The sequence below is a fragment of the Talpa europaea genome (assembly GCF_964194135.1).
Source record: "Talpa europaea genome assembly, chromosome: 4".
In the NCBI taxonomy this organism is placed as follows: Eukaryota; Metazoa; Chordata; class Mammalia; order Eulipotyphla; family Talpidae; genus Talpa; species Talpa europaea.
The window spans coordinates 1,580,332-1,604,815 of NC_140070.1; the positions used below are offsets into that span (position 1 = coordinate 1,580,332).

The 24,484-nt window shown below is 57.6% G+C and overlaps 1 protein-coding gene across 1 annotated transcript in view; it reads left to right on the forward strand.

The window, feature by feature from the left end:
* Positions 1-911: 911 nt before the first annotated feature.
* Positions 912-24,484, forward strand: part of MCPH1 (microcephalin 1) — a gene marked incomplete at both ends in the record, with an annotated part of 104,355 nt that continues 80,782 nt past the window's right edge. The window contains 8 exons of the mRNA XM_084232119.1: positions 912-951; positions 1,680-1,771; positions 3,021-3,139; positions 7,608-7,695; positions 9,027-9,141; positions 10,853-10,987; positions 14,287-14,931; positions 20,956-21,065. Of these exons, the coding sequence (XP_084088245.1) occupies positions 912-951; positions 1,680-1,771; positions 3,021-3,139; positions 7,608-7,695; positions 9,027-9,141; positions 10,853-10,987; positions 14,287-14,931; positions 20,956-21,065 (1,344 nt within the window). The remainder of the gene's footprint in view (positions 952-1,679; positions 1,772-3,020; positions 3,140-7,607; positions 7,696-9,026; positions 9,142-10,852; positions 10,988-14,286; positions 14,932-20,955; positions 21,066-24,484) is intronic.

Genomic DNA, 24,484 nt, shown 5'->3' on the forward strand with positions numbered 1-24,484 from the left:
GGGGTCAGGGGGACCCGCCCCGCGGGCCCCGAAACCGCGTGTCCCCCCAGAGGGACCTTAGGTCAGAGGCCTCCCTGGGGATAGGAGGTCTGGGGTGTCGCCACAGGTTGGAGGTCTGGGGCTCCCCGAGGTATCTGATGTCTGGGATCCCGGTGGGTCTGAGCGCCGGGGTCCCTCCCATGTGAACTCCGGGGTCCCCCATGTGAGCGCCGGGCTCCCCGGGGGGTCGGGATCCGGAGGCGACGTGGTCGTGCGTGCCAGGTGAAGGGCGCGGCGCGGCGAAGACAGGGAGAGCCAGGCTGCAGTCCTCAAAGGGAGGGAGAGTTCACGGCCCCGGGCGGACCTCGCGCCCAGGGGGGCCGCGCGCTGTCGGGGTGTCGGGGGAAGCGGGGTTCACAGGGCGAGGAGGGCTCAGGTGGGTAGTTGGGCTCGCAGGGCGGGAAAAGTTCGTAGGGCAGGTAGAGGTTCTTTGTCTGAGACGAGACTCGTGGGGGGAGGGGGAGGCTCACTGTCTGAGTCCCCCGGCAGGTGTCCGCACTCCTGCCCCCCAGGTGGGCTTCCGGGTTGGCTCCTGCTTTCCGGCCCCCCGCATGGACCTTTCACCAGGGTCTCCGAGCGCACTCACCCGGGGAGTCGCGCGCTCGCAGGTGCGTGCGGGTGCGTGCGGGTGCGTGCGGGTGCGTGCAGGTGCGTGCAGGTGCGTGCAGGTGAGGCGCGGCAGGCGAGAGCGCGGTGGGCGGGGATTTGACCGGCGCCGGCCTGGTTCCCCGCGTTCCGCGGGGGCGGGGTCAAGGCGGGTTTCTTCCCCCGGGCTGCCTGGAAAACCCGGACCGGGCCACGCCGGGTGGGAGCGGCGCTTCCGTGTGCGCATGCCCAGTGCGCTCCAGCGCGGCCCCGGGACTGGGCGCCTCATGGCGGCCCCGGCAGCTCCCGGGGCCCCGGTCCTGCCGGGTGAGGAGCCGGTGCCCTCCGCTGGGGGGGGGGGGGGCGGGCGCGGGGACCTCGAGCCGGGCTCCTGGGGCGCTGGAAGTCGGGGCGACGCCGCGCCCGCGCCCGGGGCGCTCCGCGGGGTGACGGCGGGAAACCGAGGCGGGGCTGTGGGGTGGCCCCGAGGACCCCGGGCGAGGTCGGCCCCCGGGCCGGGCCAGGGCGGGGGCCGGGCGGGCGGCGTGGACACCGAGGCGGGGAAGGGCCGCGGCTCCGCCACTGCCCTCAGGTGCGCCCCCGCGCGCCCCCCAACCCTCCGGGCCCCCGCGGGGCCGCCCCCCCCCACCCCCGCTTTGCCCCAGAGATGCTCGGGGCGAGCCCCTCGGGGGTCACCCGCAGACCCCGCTGGCCCCGCGGCGCCCGCGAGCCGGGGATGACTGGGGGGGCTTTCACTTTTTCAAGTGGGGGGCGGACGGGGGCCGGGAGAGCCCGGGGCACAGCGGCGCCCTCCTGGCCGGGCTGGGGCCGGGCAGCCTGGCGGTCGCGGCCAGTGTGGGCTCCTCGCGGGCGCCTCGGGGGGCTGGGGGGGGGGCCCGGAGCAGCGGGTCCCGGAGATCTTGGGGGCCCCGTCGCGCCGCCGCCGCCCGCGAGGCCTCTAGTAGAAGGATCCCCACACTTGGGGAGCCAACCCCGCAGGAGGACACCTGCCCTCCTGCGCGGGCGCGGCCCCCTCATGCCAGCCCTGCCCGCAGGTGTGGTGGCCTACGTGGAGGTGTGGTCGGCCACCGGCGCGGAGAACTACTCCAAGACGTTTGCAGACCAGCTCGTGGACATGGGGGCGAAGGTAAGGGGGCGCGCCAGGCCGCCGTGGGGGGCGAGGGCACTGTCGGGGCGCCCCCGGGGTGAGGCAGAGGGCAGGTGGCAGGGCCGGAAGACCCAGGTGTGGCGCCCTCGGTGAGTCGCCATCAGGGAACAGTGGGTCTTCGGTGGTGGGCGAGGAGCGCCCCGTGGCAAGACAGGATCTGCCCGCGGCTTCTTGGCTTCTCTCCGGCGTGTTAGCCCCAGCGAGGACAGGTTTTTACGAGGAAGGTGGCGCGTTTGGGTGTATAAAAAATGCCCGAGACGTGCGGGGTACGTATTCGGAAGCAGAGGTGGTCAGTCTGGAGACAGTGTCCTGCGAGGCCCGGGTGCCCACGGGTGTGGACCGTGACCCGGGGGGTTGGAAAGAAACAGGTTCAGGGAAGGTGAAGGCAGCGGGCCAGGGCCGGACAGAGGCCAGGACAACAAGCCAGAGGGCGGGTGGGCGTTTAAAACCCCGCAGGGGGCCTCCCCGTGAGGTGACCCAGCGGGGTGAGCGCAGCGCTGTGACGCCGCCCGCACCTCTGCGGTACAGGGTCGAACCCGGCCAGCCTGGGAGAAACCCGCATGGCCCGGCAGACCGCTCCTGTCGCGCCCGCTGCTCCCCTCAGCAGTGGATTTCGTCAGTCTGCCTGTTCTGCTCCCCGCTCTGTCTCTGGTGAATCCTCTGGTGAGAGGATCTCTGGCCTGTACCCCAATTCTTGTATAAAAATAAATCTTTAAAAACTAAAAATAAAAAATGGCTATTGTAGATATTGTGGCACAAGTACATTATCTCCTGAAGATAGCAGATGAATGTTAATTTTTACCTTCCAAAGGCACCACGTAAGTATTTTCATTTTAATTATGGGCGCGTCCTCTTCGCGGTTTGCCCGCGAGTTCTGTCGTGTGTGTCTTTGGCGGGGAAAGCTTTGCTTGAAGTCTCAGTCACGGGGCTCCCTCCCCTGTCCCTGTCCCTTTGCGGGCCCCCGCCAGGGCAGTGAGCACAGAGAGAATGTGTGTGATGCGTTTTGTAGTTTCTTTTTCTTCGTGGTGAGGGACTGTTGGTTTACAAAGTGGTAGGATTCAGGGGTGCAGGCCCTTGAAGGGTGTCCCTGACCGCCGGAGCACTGAGTGATGGGGGAGGGGTTGGGCACTTTCATTTTGAATGGACAGTCCCCTTTTTCACCAGCCGTGCCTGCGAAACTGTGCAGCTAGTAATAATTTACTTTTCTTCCTCTGCATTTTGTCTACAGGTTTCAAAAACTCTGAACAAACACGTCACTCACGTTGTGTTCAAGGACGGGTACCCCAGCACCTGGGAGCGGGCGCGGAGGACGGGCGCGAAGCTGGTCTCGGTGCTCTGGGTCGAGAAGTAAGTCCCCCCGCTGTCCAGTGCTGCTGAAGCGTCGGAGGCCTGCCTGGCTCAGGGGCGGGGGTTTGTGCACCCCCTCTGCGCTGCTCTCCCAGGGCGGGGCCTGGCACACGCTCAGGCCCCTCTCTGCAGCGGGAATGGGTCAGAACATCATTCTCACCCACCCACAGGGCAGTGACCACACTGCGGCCTGCCGAGGGGTTGCTGGGGCTGTGCTGGGGAGGCCTAGCGAGGAGGGTGCTGCGCTTCCGTCCCGGCTGCCACAGCAAGTAACCAGGGCCGGGACGGGGGCGCGTGGCAGGGGAGGGGTGATGCAGGCTGGGAGTTTGCTGAGATGGGAAGGGTTCAGAAGGACCAGATTTGGGGACAAAGCCCTGCGGGGGGGGGGTCATCTCTTGGACGCGCTGAGTCTGGGGCGTGCTTTTGGCACACGGGTGAGAGGTCAAGCTGTGGGGTCTGTGCGTGTGGGGTTCGGGAGAGCTGGGCTGTGAGGCGCAGTCGGCAGGTGATTGTCAGCCCCGCTCTGGAGTGATGAGAGGGTAGTGTGGGATGGGGGCGGCGAGAGGCGGCCTCCAGGGGCGGGTGGGAGCTTTCAGGCGGGCGGGGCCCCTCCAGCAGTCGGTGGCGGAAAGGCAGGTGGGGGACATGAGCCCTGGACGCAGGGTCTGGAAGAGCGGTCAGGTGGACGAGTGGACGCTGCTAAGTCTGGTGGTAGCTGTAGAGGCCTTTGGTCCAGGTGAGAAATTTCCTTCCACCCCTAGTTTGTTTGTTTGTTGTCTTTTGTCGGTGGTTAATTGGTTTTATCACCAAATGGTGCTGGATTCGGCGGAGGCTGCTTCTGCGTCTGTCGAGATGCTCGTGTGGCCTTGTCTTTCATTCTCCTAGCGGGGTGGTCAGGCCCACATCCTGTGGCGAGCAGCCTCGAGCTCGGTGGGGCCGTGCGCTGCTGCTGCTTCACCCCGGCTGGCTCCTGTGGCGTCCGTGTGCTCGTGAGGCGCGTTGGTCTGCAGTTTGGTTGTGATGACTTTCTCTCATTTTGATACCAAGGCAGTGCCGGCATCACAGAGTAAGTTAGGTGTGTGCGTCTGTGTTCTGAGGTTTGTAAGAAATGGTGTTAATTCCTCTTTTAGCATTTGGTGGAACTAACTAGTGAAGTCACGTCAGACTATCTTTGTGGAAAGATTTTTTTGATCAATGATCTTGTTATAGGTCTGTCACAGATTTTTTATTTTCTTCAGTAAATTTAAGTGGTTTGTGCCTTTCTAGAAGTATCTGTCCCATTTCATCTGGGTTATCAATTTGTTGACATAACTTTATCCGTAGTAATTCATTACCCTGTTTATTTCCATACACCACCGCAGTCATTCCTGATTTTAATAATTTTTTTTTTTTTTTTTTGGTCTGGATCAGTCTAGCTAAAGGCTTATCAATTTCATTGATCTTTTGAAAGAACCAATTTTTGGTTTCATTGGCTTTTCTTTCCTATTTATTTGCATTTTAATCTTCATTGTTTTCTTCCTTTGCTTACTTTGGGTTCAGTTTGCTCTTTAATTCTTCAGGTAGATAAGATTATTGATTTGAAGTCTTTATTAAAAACCCAAATCCACAAATTTTGGGATTAACTGGTTCGTGAGCTGGGTGGCATCCGTTGTAGTCAAGGGCTTAGCCAAAGTGGAGTATATTTTTAGACAAAAAGTGTGGGGCAGGGTTATTGATAAAAGAAAAGGTGGTTTCAGGTCAAGCTACCTTCTGCTGGTCAGGAGACCCCGGACTGATTGGTCTCGGGGCACTTTGGAGAGGCTGACCCTGTGCTAGGTGTCCAGTCTGGTGGAGCCCCAGCGTGAAGAGCTCCTTCTTGGGCCTCTTTTTGTAAGAGAGGACATCAGTATTAATGATGCATGAACCTTACATTATCCAGACCTCAGTGCCCACTGCTAATGCTTCACTGGACACAGCCCCACACACACGCTCGACCAGCACACGCCTCATACACACGCCTGCACCAGCACACACCGTATGCACACGCCTGTGTACACACCACGCCCGCACCAGCACATGCCCATGCACACACTTAGCCGCATACCCTGCCCCCCCACAGGCCCGCACCAGCACACGCCTGCGCCCACACACACGCCCGCACCAGCACACGCCTGCACACACGCTCCCGCCAAGCCTGACGCTGCTGCGTGGTCCATGTCCGTCTGTCCAGCCCGTCTGTCTCCCTTCTTTCACCTCCTGGGCTCTGGCCTGGCCGCGCTCGGCTGGCTGGTGTTCTGGGGCCAAGCCTCCAGCCCTCTGCCCCACCTGACCCCGCCCGCCTCCTGCCCGGCCCTTCACTCCGTGGCCAGCACATGCAGGGGTCACTGCCAGGCGGGCTCTCTGCCCTTAGGGACGTCTCTCGGCCCCAGGTCCTTTTGTGCCGTGCGAACTCGATTCATTTGTTCCACTCACCTGTCCACCCGTCCATCCGCCCCGCTGCCTGCCTTCCCACTCGAGCATTCGCGGCTCTCCCGCTACCACTCCCACGTTTGACTGGTTTTATGTTGTGTTTCCACTCTGGGGCTAACATGTCCCTGCCTCTCAGTGGGTGCCCATAATGTCTGTCCTGACAGCCCTGCCCCGGGAGGTTTCGCAGAAGCCTGGAGAGCCAGCCTAGAGAAGGCAGAGGAGACTCCCGCAGCGGCTGGCGCTCCCAGCAGAGGTGGGAGGGGCGTGGAGGGGAGGCTGCTGACGAACGGCCCTGCTAGGCCTGGGGATGTGTGGGCAGCAGTGGGCAGCTGTGGGCGCCTGAGTGCCCGCGGGGCCTGGGCGGGCCCTGGGGGAGTCTCGCTCTAGCCTGCTCCCGGGAGCCCGGCTGCTCGCGCTCATCTGCTGGGCTGTCCCCTTCTCTGTCCCGCCCCCCCAACTCAGCCCCTGCTTCTCAAGGAGCCCACGCCACTTCCAGTGTTGGTGACTCTGACCAAAGGTGGCCTCCGGAGGTCCTGTTCCGGTGACCTGAAGCACATCTGTAGCACACGGCCTTGCTCGTAGTTGCTGGTTGTAACGCAGCGAGGTTTTAATTACACACAGGCAGTCAGGCTGTTTTAGTTTTTTTAGTTTTCCCTTTGCTGTTTTGAAAACATCAGCCTTCTTTTGCGTTCAGTGTGTTTCTGTTTAAACGTGTGTGTATTCTCAAAGTGAAAAGCCCGGCCCTGACCCACCTCCAGCTTGTCTTCCACCACCCCCACCCCCCCCACCCCCGAGCTGGGGGACCTACCACTGAGCGTTTGGAGCGTGGATCTTCACCTTTTCCCTACGCGTGTGGAAGTGTGGAAGTGTGGGCCCCGCTCTGTCAGGACTGAGGCCCGTGTCCCCTCCTCCCTAGGGAGCCTGCTGGGGGCCTTCAGGACGGGGTCCAGGACATGGCCCCGAGCAGGCTCCAGTGGTGCCTGAGCTGTGTTTCTTCGCAGGCTTCCTCTGGACAGCGCCCCTGGGCGGCCCCTGCACCCCGAGGGAAGTGGGCCTCGCCCCTGGGCTCTGCCTTTCAGCCTGGCTGGAAACACTTTCCTTTCCCGCCACTAGGTGGGGCGATGATGCCGCAGGTCACATTTCTGGAGAAGCGGCTGCAGCCGGCCTCCCTGGCCGCCTGTAGATCCCTGAGCCCCTGGCCCCATGGCCCCGGGAGGTGGCTGCATTGGGGGTTGCGGCAGGAGGGTTCCCGGGTCCCCCCTGCAGACCCAGGCCGCACCCTGGCAGGTCAGGCCCTGGGGGTGGGTGGCAGCTGCCCTCTCAGCCCTGCAGAGCAGCTGCCCCACGCCTGCCCCCGGGCACAGAGGTGCCTCCGAGGCTTGTGGCGTGGAGGTGAGCGCTTGGCCGGCACCTGCTCTGCTGGCGGGGACAGCGATGAGGACCCAGGGTGCAGGTGCCACTCGCTACCCTGCAGGGCCCTGCGTGCCGGGCTCCTCCCCGCCCGGCTGGCTGCTGGGGCCAGGGGTTGACAGAGAGGAGGGGTGGGTGGGGAGAGGGCGGGCCTGGGGCGACTGTGAGGGAGAGGGGCAGGGGCCCCGGGTTACCTGGGGACGGACAGAAGCACACAAGGAGGTTCGCATTCAGTTCGATTGGGAGGGAAGATGGCTCTCCAGCCTCCATTGCCCCCGGGCCGTCCTAGCTCCAGTTTATTTGCTTTAACGAGTTTACCCCTAACGGTGCACGTGACCCCTTTGTGCCCCGACTCTGACACTGGCAAGTTGCAGGTTGTCACGGAAACGTTATTTCCCGCCAGCTGAGCGTGCTCCTGCCACCACATAGAGCGACTTGGGACAGGCGACATCACGCAGACTTGGGATTTAGACGTAAACCACTTGTTGAAGAGGCTCGTCTGTTCAGAGGCCTGTGTGGGTTCCGGCACATGTGCAGACTGAATGTGTGTCTTTTACACACACACACACACACACACACACACATGCTCACCATCCCCTCCCCCATGCAGGTGCCGCACTGAGGGTGCCCACGTGGACGAGGCGCTGTTCCCCGCCGCCGACACCAGCAAGCACCTGCCTGGCCTGGTCAGGAGGAAGGTGAGTGCCTTTGGGCGCGGACGGCACGAGGTGAGCCTGAGCCTTTCAAACGCTCGGAAAGGAAACTCCTAGAAAGACGCTCAGGAGCTATCTCGGTTTTGCTGCCGGCCATGTCAAGGTCCTCGCCTGATGCCTTTGAGCTTGCCGGAGCCCGGCCAGCATCCAGGCTCCCTGTGACCGCACAGCCCACAGCTGTGGCCGTAGGAAAGGCCTCTGTTCTGTTAGCCGGGAGATTGCAAAAGTCAGGGTGAAGAGAAAGAGCCAAGTGTGGGAGTCACCTGCCCAGACACCAAGGCCCTTCCCTGGAGGGCCAGGCCTACCCACACCCCTCAGGCCAGGACTCTAGGGGGCGCCTTTCCTTCTGCTGGCCCTCGGCCTTGTTCCCACTGTGGCCCCAGACGGAGCCCCCACTGGTGAGGAACAGGTAGGTGTGCTTGGGGCGCCCGCACAGCGGCTCTGTCCCAGCATGGTGCTGCCTGTGGACCCCCGCCCCAGGCACTGCCCACACGGCTGTCTGTGGGTGCTGTCGTGCCCCGGGAGCGTCCCGAGTCAGCCGCGTGCTGACAGGGCCTCCTGTGGGAAGTCAGGCTCTGGCACCTAGGAACATCCTGCTGATAAGGAGTGAGGGAGAAGCACATTGGATCGGAGCCCCGCTTAGGCCTGCTACATACGGGCTCTCTGAGACAGAGAAGAGGTCGGGGTTGAACGTAGTAGGGTTGGCAGCTTCCCCCCAAAACCTGGAGAGGCCCAGACAGAAGACACCCCTCTCGCCCCTGTGAAGCGCCCAGGCTGGCAGCTGGCGGCGGCTCAGTGTGCAGGTGGCTGGAGGGGCGGCCACAGGTGTGCACCAGAGGCCTGTTTCCCTCCCGACCGGGGCCCGCGCTAGTTTGAAGTTCCCCTATTTTGTGTTGTTGCAGTTTTTGGTCTTTAGCTGGCTGCATGGACTGACTGGCTTAAGGCAAGGCGAAATACCCTGGTGGTTATAAAAACTGCGTTTGTGTCTTATTACACAGCGTGAGTTGGGGGCACAGGGAGGGAACGTAAGAGCAGCTGGACGCTGGGGTGAGAGACGTGTTGCTCACAGACCTGCGTGGGGTCTGAGAACACTGGGATCCCGAAAGGCCTCAGGAAATGTGGGGACCTGGGGCCTTTTCTTCAGTGTTTATTCTGCCCGTGTATTTTCACAACTGCACGAGGAGAAATGACCCCCACCAGGTACACGCGGGCCGGCAGCCCCTGTGCGAGCAGCAGGGTATCCGGGCGCAGCTGTCAGACCTGAGGGAGGGCCCTTCCAGGCGGGCCTGCTCACTCTCTCCGTCCTTCCCGCACAGCGGAAATGCATGCAGCCCAAAGACTTTATCCCGAAAACTCCCGAAAATGACAAAAGACTGCAAAAGAAATTTGAGAAGATGGCTAAAGAGCTGCGGAGACAGAAAACGAGTCTAGGTAAGCTAAACGCCCGCGGCCCTGCTCGCCTCTGGATGTCCTGCTGACCCCTGGGGACCTGGGCAGGCCCGCTGCGCCCCAGCCTCCAGCCTCCCTCGTGTGGTGTAGCTTTTCTCCCAGGAATGGTGTGGAAAGAGGGGGTTTGCTGATCAGCGCTGTTGGCATAGAGCCCTGTTTCTTCCTCACGTTCTCGGTGACAGTGCCTTTGTGCCAGACACTGTCTTGTTCGGGTGCCCACAGCAGGCAAACGGTAGGGGACATAGATGTGTGTATTTTTATTGGTTTGGGGAGATGCCCCAGAACACGGGGACCTGGGGCCTTCGGTTCTCAGTGTTTCCAGTGGGTGTGAGCCGGCCCACCCTCCTCCCACGCGCACCCTCTGGTCTGTGAGCTGCTCCCACCACGTGGCGCCTCCTGACACCTTCTGCCCGACACGGAGCCCACCAGGACCCTGCCCCGCCCTCATCACTGCCCTGTGCGCTCTGCTGCAACCAGCATCGGCCTGAGGGGACCCCGCTGCACCCCTTGGTGACCCCACAACCACGGTCCCACATCTTCCCAGCTATGCGGGGAATGTGCACCCAGGGTGGAAGGACAGCCCCGCCCCCGGCACAGGCAGGCTGGAACCCATGTCCAGGCTGACCTGGCCCCCAGCCTGAGCCACACAGCCAGACCACACGCTTCATCCTTCCTGGACGGCTCTTCCTGCGCCGGTGACGGAGCGTTTGAGCAGGTCTGGCGGGATCAGACCGGAGGCTTTCTTTCTATGCCGACTTTGTTAGTAGAAACTGCCTTTTAAAAACTAGTTGTTAAAGATTCAGCTGAAGGGCGTCTCCGTGTTGTGAGCAGTGCCGCATGAGAGTATCACCCTACCCGTGGCCAAGGAGCGTAGCCCAAGTGGTCCCTGATCTGCGCTGGGCTGGGGCAGGGCCCTGAGGGTCTCATGCACAGGCACAAGGTCTGGGCTCCAGGACGGCGCACCGCGTGTGCCACACAGGACTCAGTCCACAGTCCTCCTCCACCCCCACCCCGAGTTCAGGTGCGTCTGCTAGGGCAGAGCAGGGTTAGAAGTTTCTGGAACCCTCATAACCCCCCAGCAGAGACAAACCCCTCCCCACCCCCCAGGCACTCTCAGTACGTTCAAACAAGCTTTCATGACACGGAGCCTCCACGAGGAAATAAAGATCCACGTGAAGGGCAGAACCCCAGCAGGAGGTTGAACGAGGAGAGGCCGTTAGAGAAAAGTGACTAAAATATACAGGGACCCGAGGGACAGGAGTAAATTAGCGGAGCCGGGCGGCTCCTCTCCCTCTGCAGGATTGGACTCCTTGCTGCCTGGCCCACCTCCAGCAGAGGAGGGAAGCCAGGGAGCAGGGCGGCCTGTGCTGGACCCTCCAGGGGGTGCCAGCTCCTGCTCTGCCTCCACCTGCTGGCACGTTTGTGACCCAGGCAAGGGTCACTTGACCTGTGTGTCTCGGTCTCGTCCTCCAATGGAGATGCTGAGCCCTTGGGTGCGGAGGGCTTGGGTGGGGGCTGGCTGAATGGGCAGATGTGTGTTCAGTGCCGTGTCTGCGGTGGCCGTCCCCAGCTGGCTGTGCCGGGTTGCTGCGGGGAGGGCCGTGCCGGGCCACGGCGGGGGAGGGGGCTCTCACGGGATCATGTGGGAGTAGACGGGCATTTGGGGGGCTTCAACTCAACTATTTCCTTTCAGATGAGGTTCTTTTATTTGAATCTAATGGCTCCTTGATGTACAGCCCCTCGGGGGCTGCGGGCGGCGGCCACCACCTTGTGATGGAGAAGCGGCTGCAGGAGATGAAGGACAGGCGGGAAAACCTCTCCCCTACCTGTAAGTGCTCCCGGCCAGGGGCAGGAGGCGCTGGGAGGCCTCATCGGCGCCTGGAGACGCGGCCCGCCGCCTGTTCCTGCACAGGCTGCTTCACGGCGGGCGTGGTGTCCTCGCCAGAAACCTCAGCTTCATTAGGGGTTCACAGCCTGTCTTGGTGTGTGGTGTTCTCCCATCTTGAGATTTTAAAATTGCTGAAGTAACCACATTCCCTGGTAATCGGCCTTGATTGTCTGTTTCTTGACAACTCAGTCAGGGTTCACTGCTGCCTCTCCTTGTCCAGCTCTTGCCCTGTCCTGTCCGCACCGTCCTCTCAGGCCCTGGGTCCTGCCGGGTCAGCTGCGGGGCCATCTCTTGTCCCTCTGGCTGCATTTGTTTGCGCACCGTCCGCTCTTGCTGTGTCCAGCTAAAGGCTCGTGGACGTGGTTTGTTTTTTCAAAGAACCTGGTCTTAACTAGTTGATGTTTTTTTCCTTCATCTTTTCTATTGTCTCTTTAGTCTCATTTCACTTATTTCTGTCTGATCTTTATCGCTTCTGGCCTTCTATTATCGTTGGGTAACGTTTGTTCTTTTTATAGCTCCTCGAGGTGCAAAGTTAAGTTCTTTGAGATTTTTCTTGTTTGTGAGGGAGGCTTATCGCGGGGGCCGCATCCTCCTGGAAGCACGGACTCCCCAGCATCGTGGCTTTTCGCAAGCTGCCTTTTCTTTGTTGTGTCTCAGGGTCTTTTTGTTTTTTCTCTTGATTTCTCCTTCCACCTCAGGCGTGTTCAGCACAGTCACGTGGGTGCCGGTGGACAGCTTGCTTTATACTTCACTCCAGGCCGGTGTTCTGCCAGTTACCTGCACCGGCACAGCGTCAGATCCAGCAATGGCAAATTATGCCTCTTGGTTTATTCTCTTGGTTTATTCTCATTTTGTAATTGTTTGCTTACGTTTTCTCAGGAGACAGCCCTTTTAAATCTCCTTAAAAAACACCTGTGCATGTGAGACCTGCTCTTCTTTCTTGTGTGTCGCGTGCTCTGCCTTGAAGGTAGCGCTCAGGGCCTCGTGGCCTGTGCCATCCCCGATGTCCCAGGAGTTTTCTGAGGAACCCCTAGGGTTTCGCTGCTTCGGCACACTGACACAGGCCCGAGAGGCCTTGGCCGAGGGCTGGCCTGGGCCTGGCGCTGTCTCCAGGCGTGCAGGCCTCGACCCGCTCTGCACTAGCAGCTGCTCATGCGCACACCTTCACCTGTGCCGGCAGCCTTCTGCAGCCCCCTGCAGAGCCTCTCCGGCTCCGGCTGCCCACACTCGGGAGCCTCCCCGAAGGAAAAGCACAGCCCAGACAGCGGCTGCTCGTGCCCTTCCCAGCTCCCGCACAGGCAACGCCAGTCGCCCAGGCCCCTCGACTGGGGTCTTGATGCCTCATGACAGACACTGTGTCAAGATTCTCCTCGCTGGGAGAGGCGTGAGCCCCACTCAGGGTCTGTGCTGGTGCTTGCATTAGCTCTGGGGTGGGACGCACGGGGACACATTGGCGTGTGTGGCTTGTGAGCGGACGGCTCGTCTGGGCAGGAACAGCAGGGCGGCGTAGCTGATGACAGGTGTCCATTCTGTCCTCAGCTTCCCAAGTGACCGAGATGTCCCGTGACGGCCAGGCCAGCTCTCCGTGCGGAGCATCTGTGAACACCTCACACGATGATTTGTGTTCAGGTAAAATGACTTTTCCGTAATATATTTAAGCTTCAAGAATATTATGATTTTCTTATTTGGAGCTTCTCATGAGAACAGCTAGTTAAAAACTGGAATTCTTAATTAAAGCTTGAAATTAGGTGTTGTAATTTAAAAAATGGGTGTTGTAATAAAATGAAAGCTTGAGAAACTGCGTGAGTTAAGCCTCCTCCTTGGTTCCTGTGGGTTTTCTCCCAGGGCTTTGCTTTCTTGGCACAGAATCCATCACTTGTTTTCTTTAAATCCTCGTTCCCTTCTGCGTGCTAATTGACACGCGTCTCCGAGCGCGCACAGTGAGAGGAGCAAGGAAGAGCGGCGCACGCGGCGCACCCTGAGCTGTGGGAGCCGCGGCCGTGCGCGCCGGTTACCTAATGAGTACGGTGAGTGGGCAAGCGTTAAATCCGAGTTCAGTGTGTGTCTCCCGAGGTGGGAGCCGTTATTCCAGCCCCGGTGTGTGGGCCGAGCCCCCTCTGGTCAGGGCCCCCCTCCTGACTTGCTCCTCAACGCTGCCTCGTGTCGGCATGACGGCCACGGCGGTGACGTGTCTCGGGTGACATAGGGAGCCTGGACTGAGCCTCCTTTTCACACATTGTGGGTTCTTGTCATCTTTCTGGTGTGCATCGAAAGGATTTACTCACTCACCTAAATCTCCATTCTGAGTGACGGCTGATGCACTTATTTCCTGCGTGACGGACGGGGGACTCGCCCGGCGCCACCTCACGGGTGAGCTCCGCCTGTGGGCTCCAGACACAGTGTCGGGGAACCCCACTCCGGCCCAGTGACTCGGGTGCTGGAGTCGGCCCGGTCCCTCTGCTGAGAGAGCCAGCTGGTGCCAGGTCACTGCTGGAGGGGGGTGCGCCTGGACCTTGGGTCCACCTTCAGAATTTGCTCTTAATGACACATGCCCTTCTTGCCAGCTCTCTGCAGTGTCTCAGCTTGTTTAGCTGCTGACCTGTGTCCTGTGTGTCCATAGAGACGCCAGCTGCCCGGTGGTGCGGTCCCCTCCGGGCAGAGTTCTGAGTGCTTAGCCACAAACTCCTGTCACCCCGGAGCTGTGTGAGGCCCGCACCGTCCACTCGGCCAAGCCCGCCCCACCGGGCACCAGTGCCGGGGCCTCCACTGCACAGGGTCCTGTGTCCGGCCGCGAGAGGCGCGGTGGGAACAGCTGTGTGACCACAGTCACCACTGAGTGGAGCTTTCAGGGCCCAGCGGTGGGCTCCGCAGGGGCCGGGCCAGGCCGGGAGGAAAGAGGCTGCAGCTTCGCTGCCTCTCCAGAGCCACACCCAGTGGGGCCCAGGGCAGTGAGTGTAGGTAAGGGTGAGGCCTCCAGTGGGGGCTCTGGGGCGCCCCCACCCCCAGCCTGAGAGCAGCTGCCGGCGCCTTTCCCAACGTGGGGTCCCGAGCGCAAGGCCGCGAGCATCTCCTCGGCGTGTGCCATGCGGACCCCATCCCGGCCAGCCCCGGAGCGCGGCCGGGCGCCCCTCGAAGCGAGGGGGTGCGCACCCCGAGCTGTGCCGCGGGTGTGACTTGCTGGGCACGGAGTCGCCGTGTGACAACCGTCTGCTCAGGGATCCCTTATTCATCTTTTCCAGATGACTCCTTCACCGGGGACCTGCACGCGTCTTTTGAGGAGCTTTGTGGAACCTCGCGAGGAGGCCGGGAAGGGGAGCCCCGGGGAGCAGCCAGGGCCACGGGCCGGGCCGCGAGTGCGCCGGGCGCCCCCGGGGTCCCCACCCTGGTGTCCCCGCGCCCCCACCGGCCGCCCGCGCCGCGGGGGTCCCCACGTGACCAAGGCCGGGCGCGAGGACGCCGGCGGGGCGGCCCCAGCACCCCGTGCCGCCCCCGGGCCCGGCGGCCCCCCGAGGAGTCGCGGCTGCTCCCCGCGGACAGCGGCGCGGACGCGGCCTTCGACGACTACTTCTCGCCCGCCAACCTGCGCGAGCGCCGCGCCGCGCCCCCGCCGCCCCCCGCGCCCCCCGCGCCCGGGCTCTCCCCGCTTGAGCGCGCGCTGGTGCTGGGGCGCAGCGACCTCTCGCGCATCGGCAGGGCCCGCGCGGGGAGCCCCTTGCCCCCCGGCCCCGCAGAAGCCACCGGCCCGGCGCCGCCGCCGCCCCGGGAGGGCCCCGCCCCGCAGGGGAGCCCCGAGGACGCGGGAGCAGCCATCGCCCCGCGGGGAGCCCCGCCCGCCCAGGAGCCGCAGGAGCAGCCGGAGAGCCCGCCCGGAGGCGCCCCTGGAAGTACGTGAACCCCTTTCCGAGGACCCGGTGAGAGGAGGGTCGGCGCGTCCGCCCTGCCCGCCTGGCCGGCCCTTCGTGATCACCTGCCTCCCGCCTCCAACCGCGGGGCGCCCGGTGTCCCCCGGGGCGGGGTGCGGGAGACCGGCCGGCCCGGGGGGCGCGGGGGGCGGGGGGCGCCTCTCCAGCCGGGGCTGCTGCGCCGCCGGGGCCCCGTCCGGGGGGCTGGCCAGGGGGGGCTCACGCCCCAGGGCGCCCGGGGGCACACGGGGAAATGGTTCTGGGTATTTATTCATGAAGCCGCGTTGGACAATTTCAGTTACAAAATAAACCCTTTTTTAGAAGCGGCCTTGTCAGGGGAGACGCGCGTGATGCCGGCCTCGCGGCCCCTGCCCGGTGCCCTGAGCCTGCCCGGGCCCAGCGCTGACCCCCGGCCGGAGCCGGAGCCGCGCCGTGGCCGGTGGCCGGTGGCCCGGCCAGGGCCGCCGCAGGGGTGGGCCTGGGCTGCCCGCGAACCGCTGGGCTCAGCGCCCGCGGTGGAGACACTGAATTTTAACCAGCTTTACCTGAAGAGCAGGTTCAATTCCCGCATGATCAGGTTTTCCTTTTCCATTCCAAACGGGTGAAACGCGGCTTCGTTGTCTGACTTGTCCTTCGGTGTGAGCCCCCAGAAACTGTCTCACAGGGAGAATTGCGTGTGTTTTAAATTACTTTTCACATCTTCGCTCTCAGAAATTTGTAAAATTCAACAAGAGACTGTATTGCACGTTCCAGCTGGCGTATATATGTTTCAAAAATATTTATTTTAAAATCATATTGACTTTAAAGTTAATATAAAACAGTAGATGGATGAAGTTGTTTTGGAAATTTATAGCCTGCTTTTTCAAGCTTACTTTCTCACTCTCCTCAGATTCTGGGTCACGCACACATGGCTCCGGTTTGAGCAGCGGGTGTAGGCCGGGCTGCCCGGTCACCTGGCGTCTGGGGCTGGAGGTGTGCGGCCTTCCCACAGGCGTCATGGTCTCGGGGGTGGGCACCCTGTCCGACCGGCGCTGTCCGGATGCAGGGGTGCCTTCCAGACCCGGGTCACCCTGTGCCATTCCAGAGGGCGTTTAGAAAGTGCGGAGACGTGTTGTTAGTGAAGTGACATGCTGTCCCGCCTGCAACCAGCCTTCTTATATAAATCCCAGACCTGTGTTTTAACTGTTGTAATTATCAGCTTGCAAGCTGAAGGGGCACCCCAGGAACCCCCAAACATGCACGCTCTAAATAGGTGCTTGCATTTTTGTCATCCTCCCCATGGGTCTCACCCACATCTCATTCAAGTGTCTCCACGTCCCCCAGTCCCTGGTCCAGCCCAAGGCCCAGAAGGACGTGTCTCCGCGCTCCGCGTGCCTCCTCCTGGTCCTCTGGCTGGGGTCCTTCTTACCTTCCTCTGGGGCGTGAGCCCCACCTTTCACTGGGTGGGCCAGGGAACATGGAACCTCCCCTTTTTTTGACTGACACTGCTAAAATTGATGCCCTTTCATTTTCCCCCATATCTACCTGGACAGTCTTTTCCAGGCTCCACTGTGTTCAGGAGAAACAATAATCAATCACCGGGCATTGTTCATGGAGGTCCAGGGTGGCAAAGTCTTCCAGGGGAGGCACTAGCCAAACAAATAGCAAACAGACTACTAGAAAATCCCGGCAAGAAACATCTTATAACTGGCTCAGCATGTTTAAAATCAGTTTCTCTCCACCTTAATTCCAATCCTATCTAGTGAGCAGAATACGTTTGCAAACTAAATCTATTTCCAATCAACTTCACCAATTTTTTTATAAACTCACAGGGTAAAATAACCAAGCAACAATCCATGGTAGTTGGCTTTGTTGGAATACCCCGTATGGGACTACAGGACGCTCTCAGCAGCCAGTCTGTGCAGGCTTCGGGGTCAAGGCCACAGTCTTACCAGACTCCACAGCTGGGGTTTCCGCTTCTCAAGGTCCCCAGGGCTTTCTCTCTGGGGCATCCTCACCCTGCCAGTGGAGGCGAGTGCCCCACCTTCATTGGAGGGTCTGTGGAACCTATAGCAAAGCAGCAGGTTCTCCTCTTGGCTCAGTTTGCATTCAGCTTCTGGAAGAATTTCCATCAAAGCCATATAATAAAACATTCCCGGTTCTTTTGTGTAAAGAGATAAAATTCTCTATTGATATTATGCAAAAATAGACCCATTGCTATGCATAATAAAAATTAATGCCACTTTTTCATATCATGTTGTTGTCAGGGAGAGAGAAAATGCAAACGCAAGTTCTGTTTACAGAAATGAATCATTGCCGCACACCCTGGACAGCCAAAATAAAATTTTCTTTGAGTCTAAACAAAATACAAAAAATCTGTATCAAAAATCATGTTGGTCTCCAACAATACGTTCAGTCCTTTGTAGGAAATTCTCTCAGAAGTTCCATCAATTGGAATGAGCTGAGGTCTCTCCTTTTTATTTCTTCAGAAACAGTTTTTGAAGATGTCCAAGCATCGAAATAACCAACAATATTGCAGGACAACAGTCAGAGTTGACAGTTTGCATGGCAGGCATTAAAGGTTTATATACCCATTTTAGACCACCAGTATTAGTATTAGTAGACTGCTGGTATTTATTATATATCCAAGTTAAACATTTTTCCCAAGAGGCAATGCTTCCCTTCCAGTTTCAGTTTACTAGGTAAAACCCAAATAGGCAAAATTCTCTTCATGTCTTTCCTTTGAGCAAAGGGAGAAACTTGATGGAGTATCTCAGGAGCTCTACCGAGGTTCCACAAAATTTGCTCAAATCAAATGAAAAACAACCAAATTTTCCTTTCAGTTTAGATTTCTGGGAAGTTTTGCTGTAAATATTACCCCAAAAAGTACATATAACTGCATACATGTTTCAAAGCAACCCATTGAATTTCAAATTAGTTCCCCTTAACCAAAAATTATCCCAGATTATACTTCCTGGAAATACTTACACCGGTTCCCATTACATTTTTGCTCAGAATTTTTATGGGTACCATGTATACCAATTTTATGTCCTCTAGAGGCCAATACAATTAAATACGAGAGGGAGGACACATTATATGACACGGCTCCTTTTTCATTAGCCCGCTGGGAACACCTTATACAACTGTGATTTTATTCATGGCTCAGGAAAAAAATCAAGATTACGTTCTTTCCATGGAATAAAATCAAACTAAAAACTGGAGTGTTGCCGGCAGAAAGTTGTCCTCTTACGTGCCTAAGACTTTGGAAACAGGAAGGGAAAGTTCAGCCAGAGCAATCACAGATGAGGCCGGTGGCCGTTTATCACGTCAGGGCTTTCCGTGTTCAAGCCTTCGCTTTAGAAGTCAGTCCTGAGGTATCCTGTACAGAGCTGAAAGAGCAAAATAAAATTAATTCAAAAGGAGTCATCTCCTCTGTTAACCCCCAAAGCATGCAGTCCTGGGGTTTCCTTTAACGAAGCTGAAACAGCAAAATCAGAATCAAAGTATAAATCAAGTCCCCCAAACTAGAGAGGGACACTGTGGGTATCAAAACCTGGTAGTTACCCACGCAGAACCACCACAAGGCTGCCCACCAACCGGGAGGTTCTGCGCGGCCTTCTCTGGCACCCAGAGGGCTTTTAATCAAGCGAGTGCTTTCTAAAACACTAGGGTGCTTCCTCAGTAGGAAGAAGAGTCTTAAAATCTTGTCTTTCACCAGCATTCAAACAAATCCAAGAATGCATATGGCAAATATGCCCCAAAACAGTGTAGACACAAAATTCTCAGTAGCAAACCCCTTCAAATTTAATCCAGATAGAAGCAGTCTAATAATTCTTATCAGAAACCCACGTATCTCCAAGAATCCTTTAAGGCTACCAGAAATTAAAGTCTTTCACCTTAGCCCCCACGCATAAATTTGCTAATCCAAGCCATCCTTGCTCCAAGGTAAGCTTGCAGAATCCCCTGAGGCCCATATCGGGAATAGTCACGGTCAAAAGCCCAGAGTCACTACAGAACCCCACGCTACCTTCGGAATCGCTTGTTAAACCTCTAAGCCAGCGGAATCCCGAACAAAAGGTCATAGTCACAGAACTGAACTTGTGCTAACAGAGGATGCTATCTAACAAACAAAAGCATAACCTTAATAGGAGACCAACGCTAAAGGAAAAAATCATCAAAAAAACTTGTGAGCTTCAAGGCAGTGGCCGTGCGGACCCAAGCCCCATCTTGGAAGCAGGCCTTAGAGGCAGGCGCCGTATGTGGTCTGGCCACGTGGTTTCAACTAACTGCCATCTTTAGAGCAAAACTGCTGCCTGCCGCACAGACCAGTTTCCACAAAATTGGTCTGAAGTCATGACTAGAAGCAGACTGCACAGATTCACGGTTCCCACCAGGCCCAGGCCGGTTTCTCTAGTCAAGGGCAGGAACAAATCTTCACATATCTGAACAAACGCTGGGAAAACAAAGACCACGTTTGCGCTTACAGCAGCCGGGGCCACGGACGAGCCGCCTTTCCCCACGGGGCTGAGGAGGTCATGGCCTACGCCCCTTCATGGTTGCAGACTGCGGTCACCCCAGGACCCCAAATAGCACATGCTCTAAATAGGTTCTGCCATCCGCCCCTCGAGACTGAGCTCTTAGTACACAAGACCCGCAGTCGGGAGAGGAGCAGCGGGCAGCCGAGTGAGGAGAAGGCTGCGGCTTCCCAGTGAAACACCCAGTCACCCGTCCCTCGTGGGTCAACCACCAGACTGGGGCGGCCCGAAGCAGGGCCACTGGGGCCTAAAAGCTGCCACACGTCTAAGGCGCCTCCTGGGGGGATTCGCAGGAAGGGGCAGAGGGGCCAGGCGAGTCTGGGAGGAAAGAAGCAAAATCAAAACAAAGGCTGCCCTGGTCAGCCTCCCCACGGGTCTCACCTCGTCTCTTCCAAGTGTCTCCTTCCCGCCCCCGAGTCCTGGGCGCAGGCCCGAGGCTGAGAAGCCAGCGCAGCTTCTTTGCCTGTCTCTGTCTCCTCTTTGTGTTTCCTTTTAGCTTCCTCTGGGCCCTCAGCCCCACCCTTCGCTGGTGGGCAGCGGCTCCGGTGGCGCTGTCTCGGGGGGCTGGCTCTCCCCTGGGAACCCGCCACCAGCCAGGCAGAGCCCGCGGCTGGGGCTCCCGGGCCGGACGCAGCCTGTGCCCCGCTGCATGCCCGGCTGCAGCCTCGGTCGAGATAAACGTCCCGGCTGCTGGTCTCCGTTCACGTCCCCGTGCCGTGCTCCCGCCGCGCAGGCCGCTGTGCCATGACGGCCCGGAGCGGCTCGGGCGCTTAGATGACATGCGTCCGCAGAGCAGCACCAGCAGCAGCTCTGGAAATCGTTGTCCAGTAATGTTTTCTTCAAAACTCTAGTCCTCTGTCTGTGCGCAAGTGCACAGGCACGTCACGGAAGTCACCCCGAGAGAAGCTGCCCGCGCTCAGCTACGGTGCAGGGGGACAGCGTGGGCGGCACAGCGGGGAGTGGGCCAGGGGCCCCCGGGAGGCAGTAGAGGTGGGCGAGCCTCTTGGAGGCCCCACACGTCACTGCGGGTTACCTGGGTCTCCACACAGGGCGTGTTCCTCCTGGGCTTTGCGGGGAGGCGCTGGTCCAAGGGGAGGCTTGTGGGGGCTGTTATCTACCATGAAGCTTTGCCCTGAAGCAGGTTCCTAGAGAAACTCAGGCCCCGGAGCCCAGATCGCTCCTTCGTCTGCTATGGAGCTTGTCCCCTGCCCTGGCCTCTGGTTCTGGTCACTGCGCGCCTGGGCACTGCCATTGGAACAGTGCGGGGCAGGGAATTGGTGCCAGGCGGGGCTGTCCACCCTCGTCATGCAAGCTGCTGCCGCCCTGGAAGGGGGCACTGCTTGGGGTGTCGAGGGAGGAAGGAAAGCGGCACAGAGACAGGGCAGGAGCATATGCGATTCGCCTGGAGGCGCGGTGCACAGGGGTTCTGGTGCGGCTCGCTGCTGGCCTCCAGCCCTGGGGTCTGACTGCTCTGCTCTCCCCTTGGTCTCAGGTGCTCCGGGCCGACCCAGGAGCCAGGACGCGCCGGGCAGCTGGCGGGAAGGTGCGCAGGACGGCGTCTGGCCTCTCGAGGAGCCGCGGGGCATAGGGCGAGGCCCCAAGGTGGGTATGTCAGCGCTGGGCCGTGGGAGCGGCCCGCTGCGCGCCTTTTCTTTAATGTGGCTGAATGTGGGGAGAGTCTAGTGATGGGCACGCTCGGCTGCGCTCCGGACGGGGCCGCCTCCCACTCTAAGCGCCATCTGGAGGGCACCAGCAGCCCCTCCCCGGGCACGGGGCACAGCCCTGATTTGTTTCCTGACCCCTGAGCCCACCCCAGGGCATCTTCCAGGTGGTCACCCCTGTTGTCCGCTCGGTAAATATTGTGGAGGGACCTTGAAAACACCACACACACACACCCGCGCGCACACACACCCCCCACACACACATCCCTGTCTCAGCACAGATGGAGGCTGAGCTCCCCGCTGCGGACGTGGGGACTTCAGACATGTGACCTTAACACCCCCGGCCTTTACCTGGCGTGCGGGGTCTGCAGAAGGGCTGGGCTCAGACAGGCAGCCGGGGGCTGGGGACTGGCCATTCTCCAAGCAGCCCCCTCCGGGCAGGTGGGGGAGGACAGCGCCTCTCTGTCCCAGCCCCGCTCCCACGCAGACACCTCGGCCCCATGAGGCAGGCTGGGCGGCCACGCCGTGGTGTTGACACCACGGGAAGCGGCCAAAGAGGGAAGCAGAAGACACGCCAGCGGGTCACGCCTGCCTCCCCCTGCCTTTGCTGATGGCTGGGAGCATAGTCGTTCTGTTATAGGACAGGGAGAGGGGCAGCCCAAGCCCCGCAAACCTGCCTATTCTACATGGGTTCTGCCATCCGCCGCATCAACACAAAACATAGGAGACTTTAATGGGAAGGAACTTTAATACAATTTGGAAACAATACAGGTAAGGCAAAGAGTCTAGTTTCTAAATGAAGCACCCAAAGTGACCCGTCCCCTCGTGGGTAAAACTCCATCCAAATTGGATTGGCCCAGAGCAAGGCCCCAAGGCCTGCCACAAGTCTAAAGCATCTTCCAGTGGGGACCCACAGCAAAGGGTCAGAAACAACCAGACAAGCCCGGAAGGAAAAGAGCAAAATCAACATCAAGATAAAAGCTGCCATGGTCACCTCCCCACGGGTCTCACCCACATCTGTGTCACCCAGTCCACGACCAAAAGACAAGCGCAGTTTCTTTACGTGTCTCTAGGCTCCATGCACCTCCTCCAGGTCTCCTTCTGGCTCCATCCTGCTTCCTTCCTCCGTCTCTTCTGCTGCTTCTCCTCTTCCTGCTCAGCTCCACCCTCCCTTGGGTGGGGCAGGGAACCTCCCCCTTTCCTGGGGACCACCCTGTTGCAATCCCCCCTTTTAATTTTTATTCCACCATATCTATGGTGGCACAGATCTCATGGTGTAATCTTAGGAGACAGTCTTTTTTCAGGGTTACAATGTGTGTAAGAGAAGCAACAATTAGTCAGCAGCATTGTCCATGAATGTCCAGTATGAGTTTCATTACTTAAAAATAGTCCATTATCCAAGCCAAAAGAAAAAATTTGGAGCATTGGCTAAAACAAGATAGCAAATATATCAAAATCACAGGGAAAGAATGTTAAAATGGTTCAACTTATGCAAAAATGAATTCTCTCAACCTTGATCCCAAACTTTAACAGCATAGCAAAAGTTTGCAAACTAAATCTACTTTTAAACCATTTTTCCTATTTTTGCATAAAATCACAGGGCAGAAATAACTAACAGCAATTTTTAGCTGGCTTTGTTGAAATACTCCATACAGGATCAGAGTGAACCGGTGGCATCCAGTCGATGTAGGCTTCAGGTATAAAGTTGGTCTCATCAGACTCCACCTGGGCTTTCCTCTTCTCGAGGGTACCAGGGCATTTTCGTTGGCCGGGTTGTCCAGTCCTGCCAATGGAGGCAAGCTTCCTCACCTTCTTTGGAGGTCTCTGGAACCCTACAAACAAGGCAAACAGGTTCTCCTCTTCTTGGTTCAGCTCTTTTTCAACTTTTTGGAAGAACTCCACACAAAGCCACACAATCAAACTCACGTCCAATTTTTTGTTAAAACAGACAAAATCCCTATGTAAGTTATGCAAAAACAGACTCTAAGATAAGTAGCAAAATTACCACCACTATTTGTATGCCGTGTTGGTATCAAGGGGAGAGAAAATGTGACAAGTTAGCTTTGCTGGAAAAAAAATTGCAACCTTGCTGCAGATCCTGGTTACTCAAAACAAAACAAAACAAAACTTTGTGGATTCAAGACAAAATGCATAAAAAATCACCAGTATTATGTCAAAGAACACTTAGTAAATGTCAGGTGTATTTCCAGGTCTATTCAGTCCTTTGTAGGAAAGTTTTTACTCTCAACAGTTCCATCAATAGGAATCTGTTGAGACCTTTTCTCCCTATATTTCCAGAAACAATTTCTGTAGCTATGAAACAATTAAATTATACAATATTACAAGGTGACAATCACCAATGGCAATTTACATACATAACAGATACCGAGAGGTTTTTTTTTATACACATTTTAGAAAACCACTGTTAACATTTTGTACATACCCAAGTTTTACCATTTTCCCAAGTGACAATGCTTCCCTTTCAGTTTTACTTCATTAGGTAAAAGCCAAATAGAACAAATTCATCTAATGCCTTCCCAGGAGGAAAGGGAGAAACTTTGTGGAGTGTCCCAGGAGCTCTGCTGATGTTCCACAAAATTTCCTTGCATCAGTCAAATGACAGGCTACCAAATTTGTACTTGAATTTAGATTTCTGGGAAGCTTTGCCATAAATATCAGAAAATTAACAGAAACAACAATATTCAGTCTCTATGAAGGCACCGGCTTAGTTCAGTAGCACAATGTTGACAATCAAACCATAACTTTTTGTTTTTCTCATAACTGGAGACTCTTTTTTTGTTCAACGTCTATGGGCACCACGTATACCAATTTTTCAACCTCTCTAGGCCAAGACAGACACAAGGACATACAGACATACAACATATAGACAAAGACAGTTTTTTTAGTTATGCCACGTAGAATATGTTATGTAACTGCAGTTTTACTCCATAGGCTCAGAAAAAAAATGTCAAAGTCCAAAAAAAATGTGGAGTGTTGCTGGCAGAAAAATTTCCAGTTGTCATCCTACAAACCTAAGACTTTGGAAATAGGAAGGAAAAGTTTTATCAATCACAAGAGTTACATGACCTTGTTTATCACCTTAGGGTTTTCAGTGTTGAAGACTTTTTATTAGAAGTCAATCCTGGGGTATTCTGTACAGCAACTGAAAGAATAAAAGTAACAGTTAACTTTTAAGCAAAAGGAATCATCTCTTGTTAGCCACCAAGCAGGCACAGGTTTCCTGGAATAGAACCTGAAAAAGCAAAATCAAATTATCAGTAATTAACTTTCAATTAAAAGGAGTCATCTCCTTACTTCTGTTAGCCACTCTGGGACAGAAGCTGAAAGAGCAGATTCAAC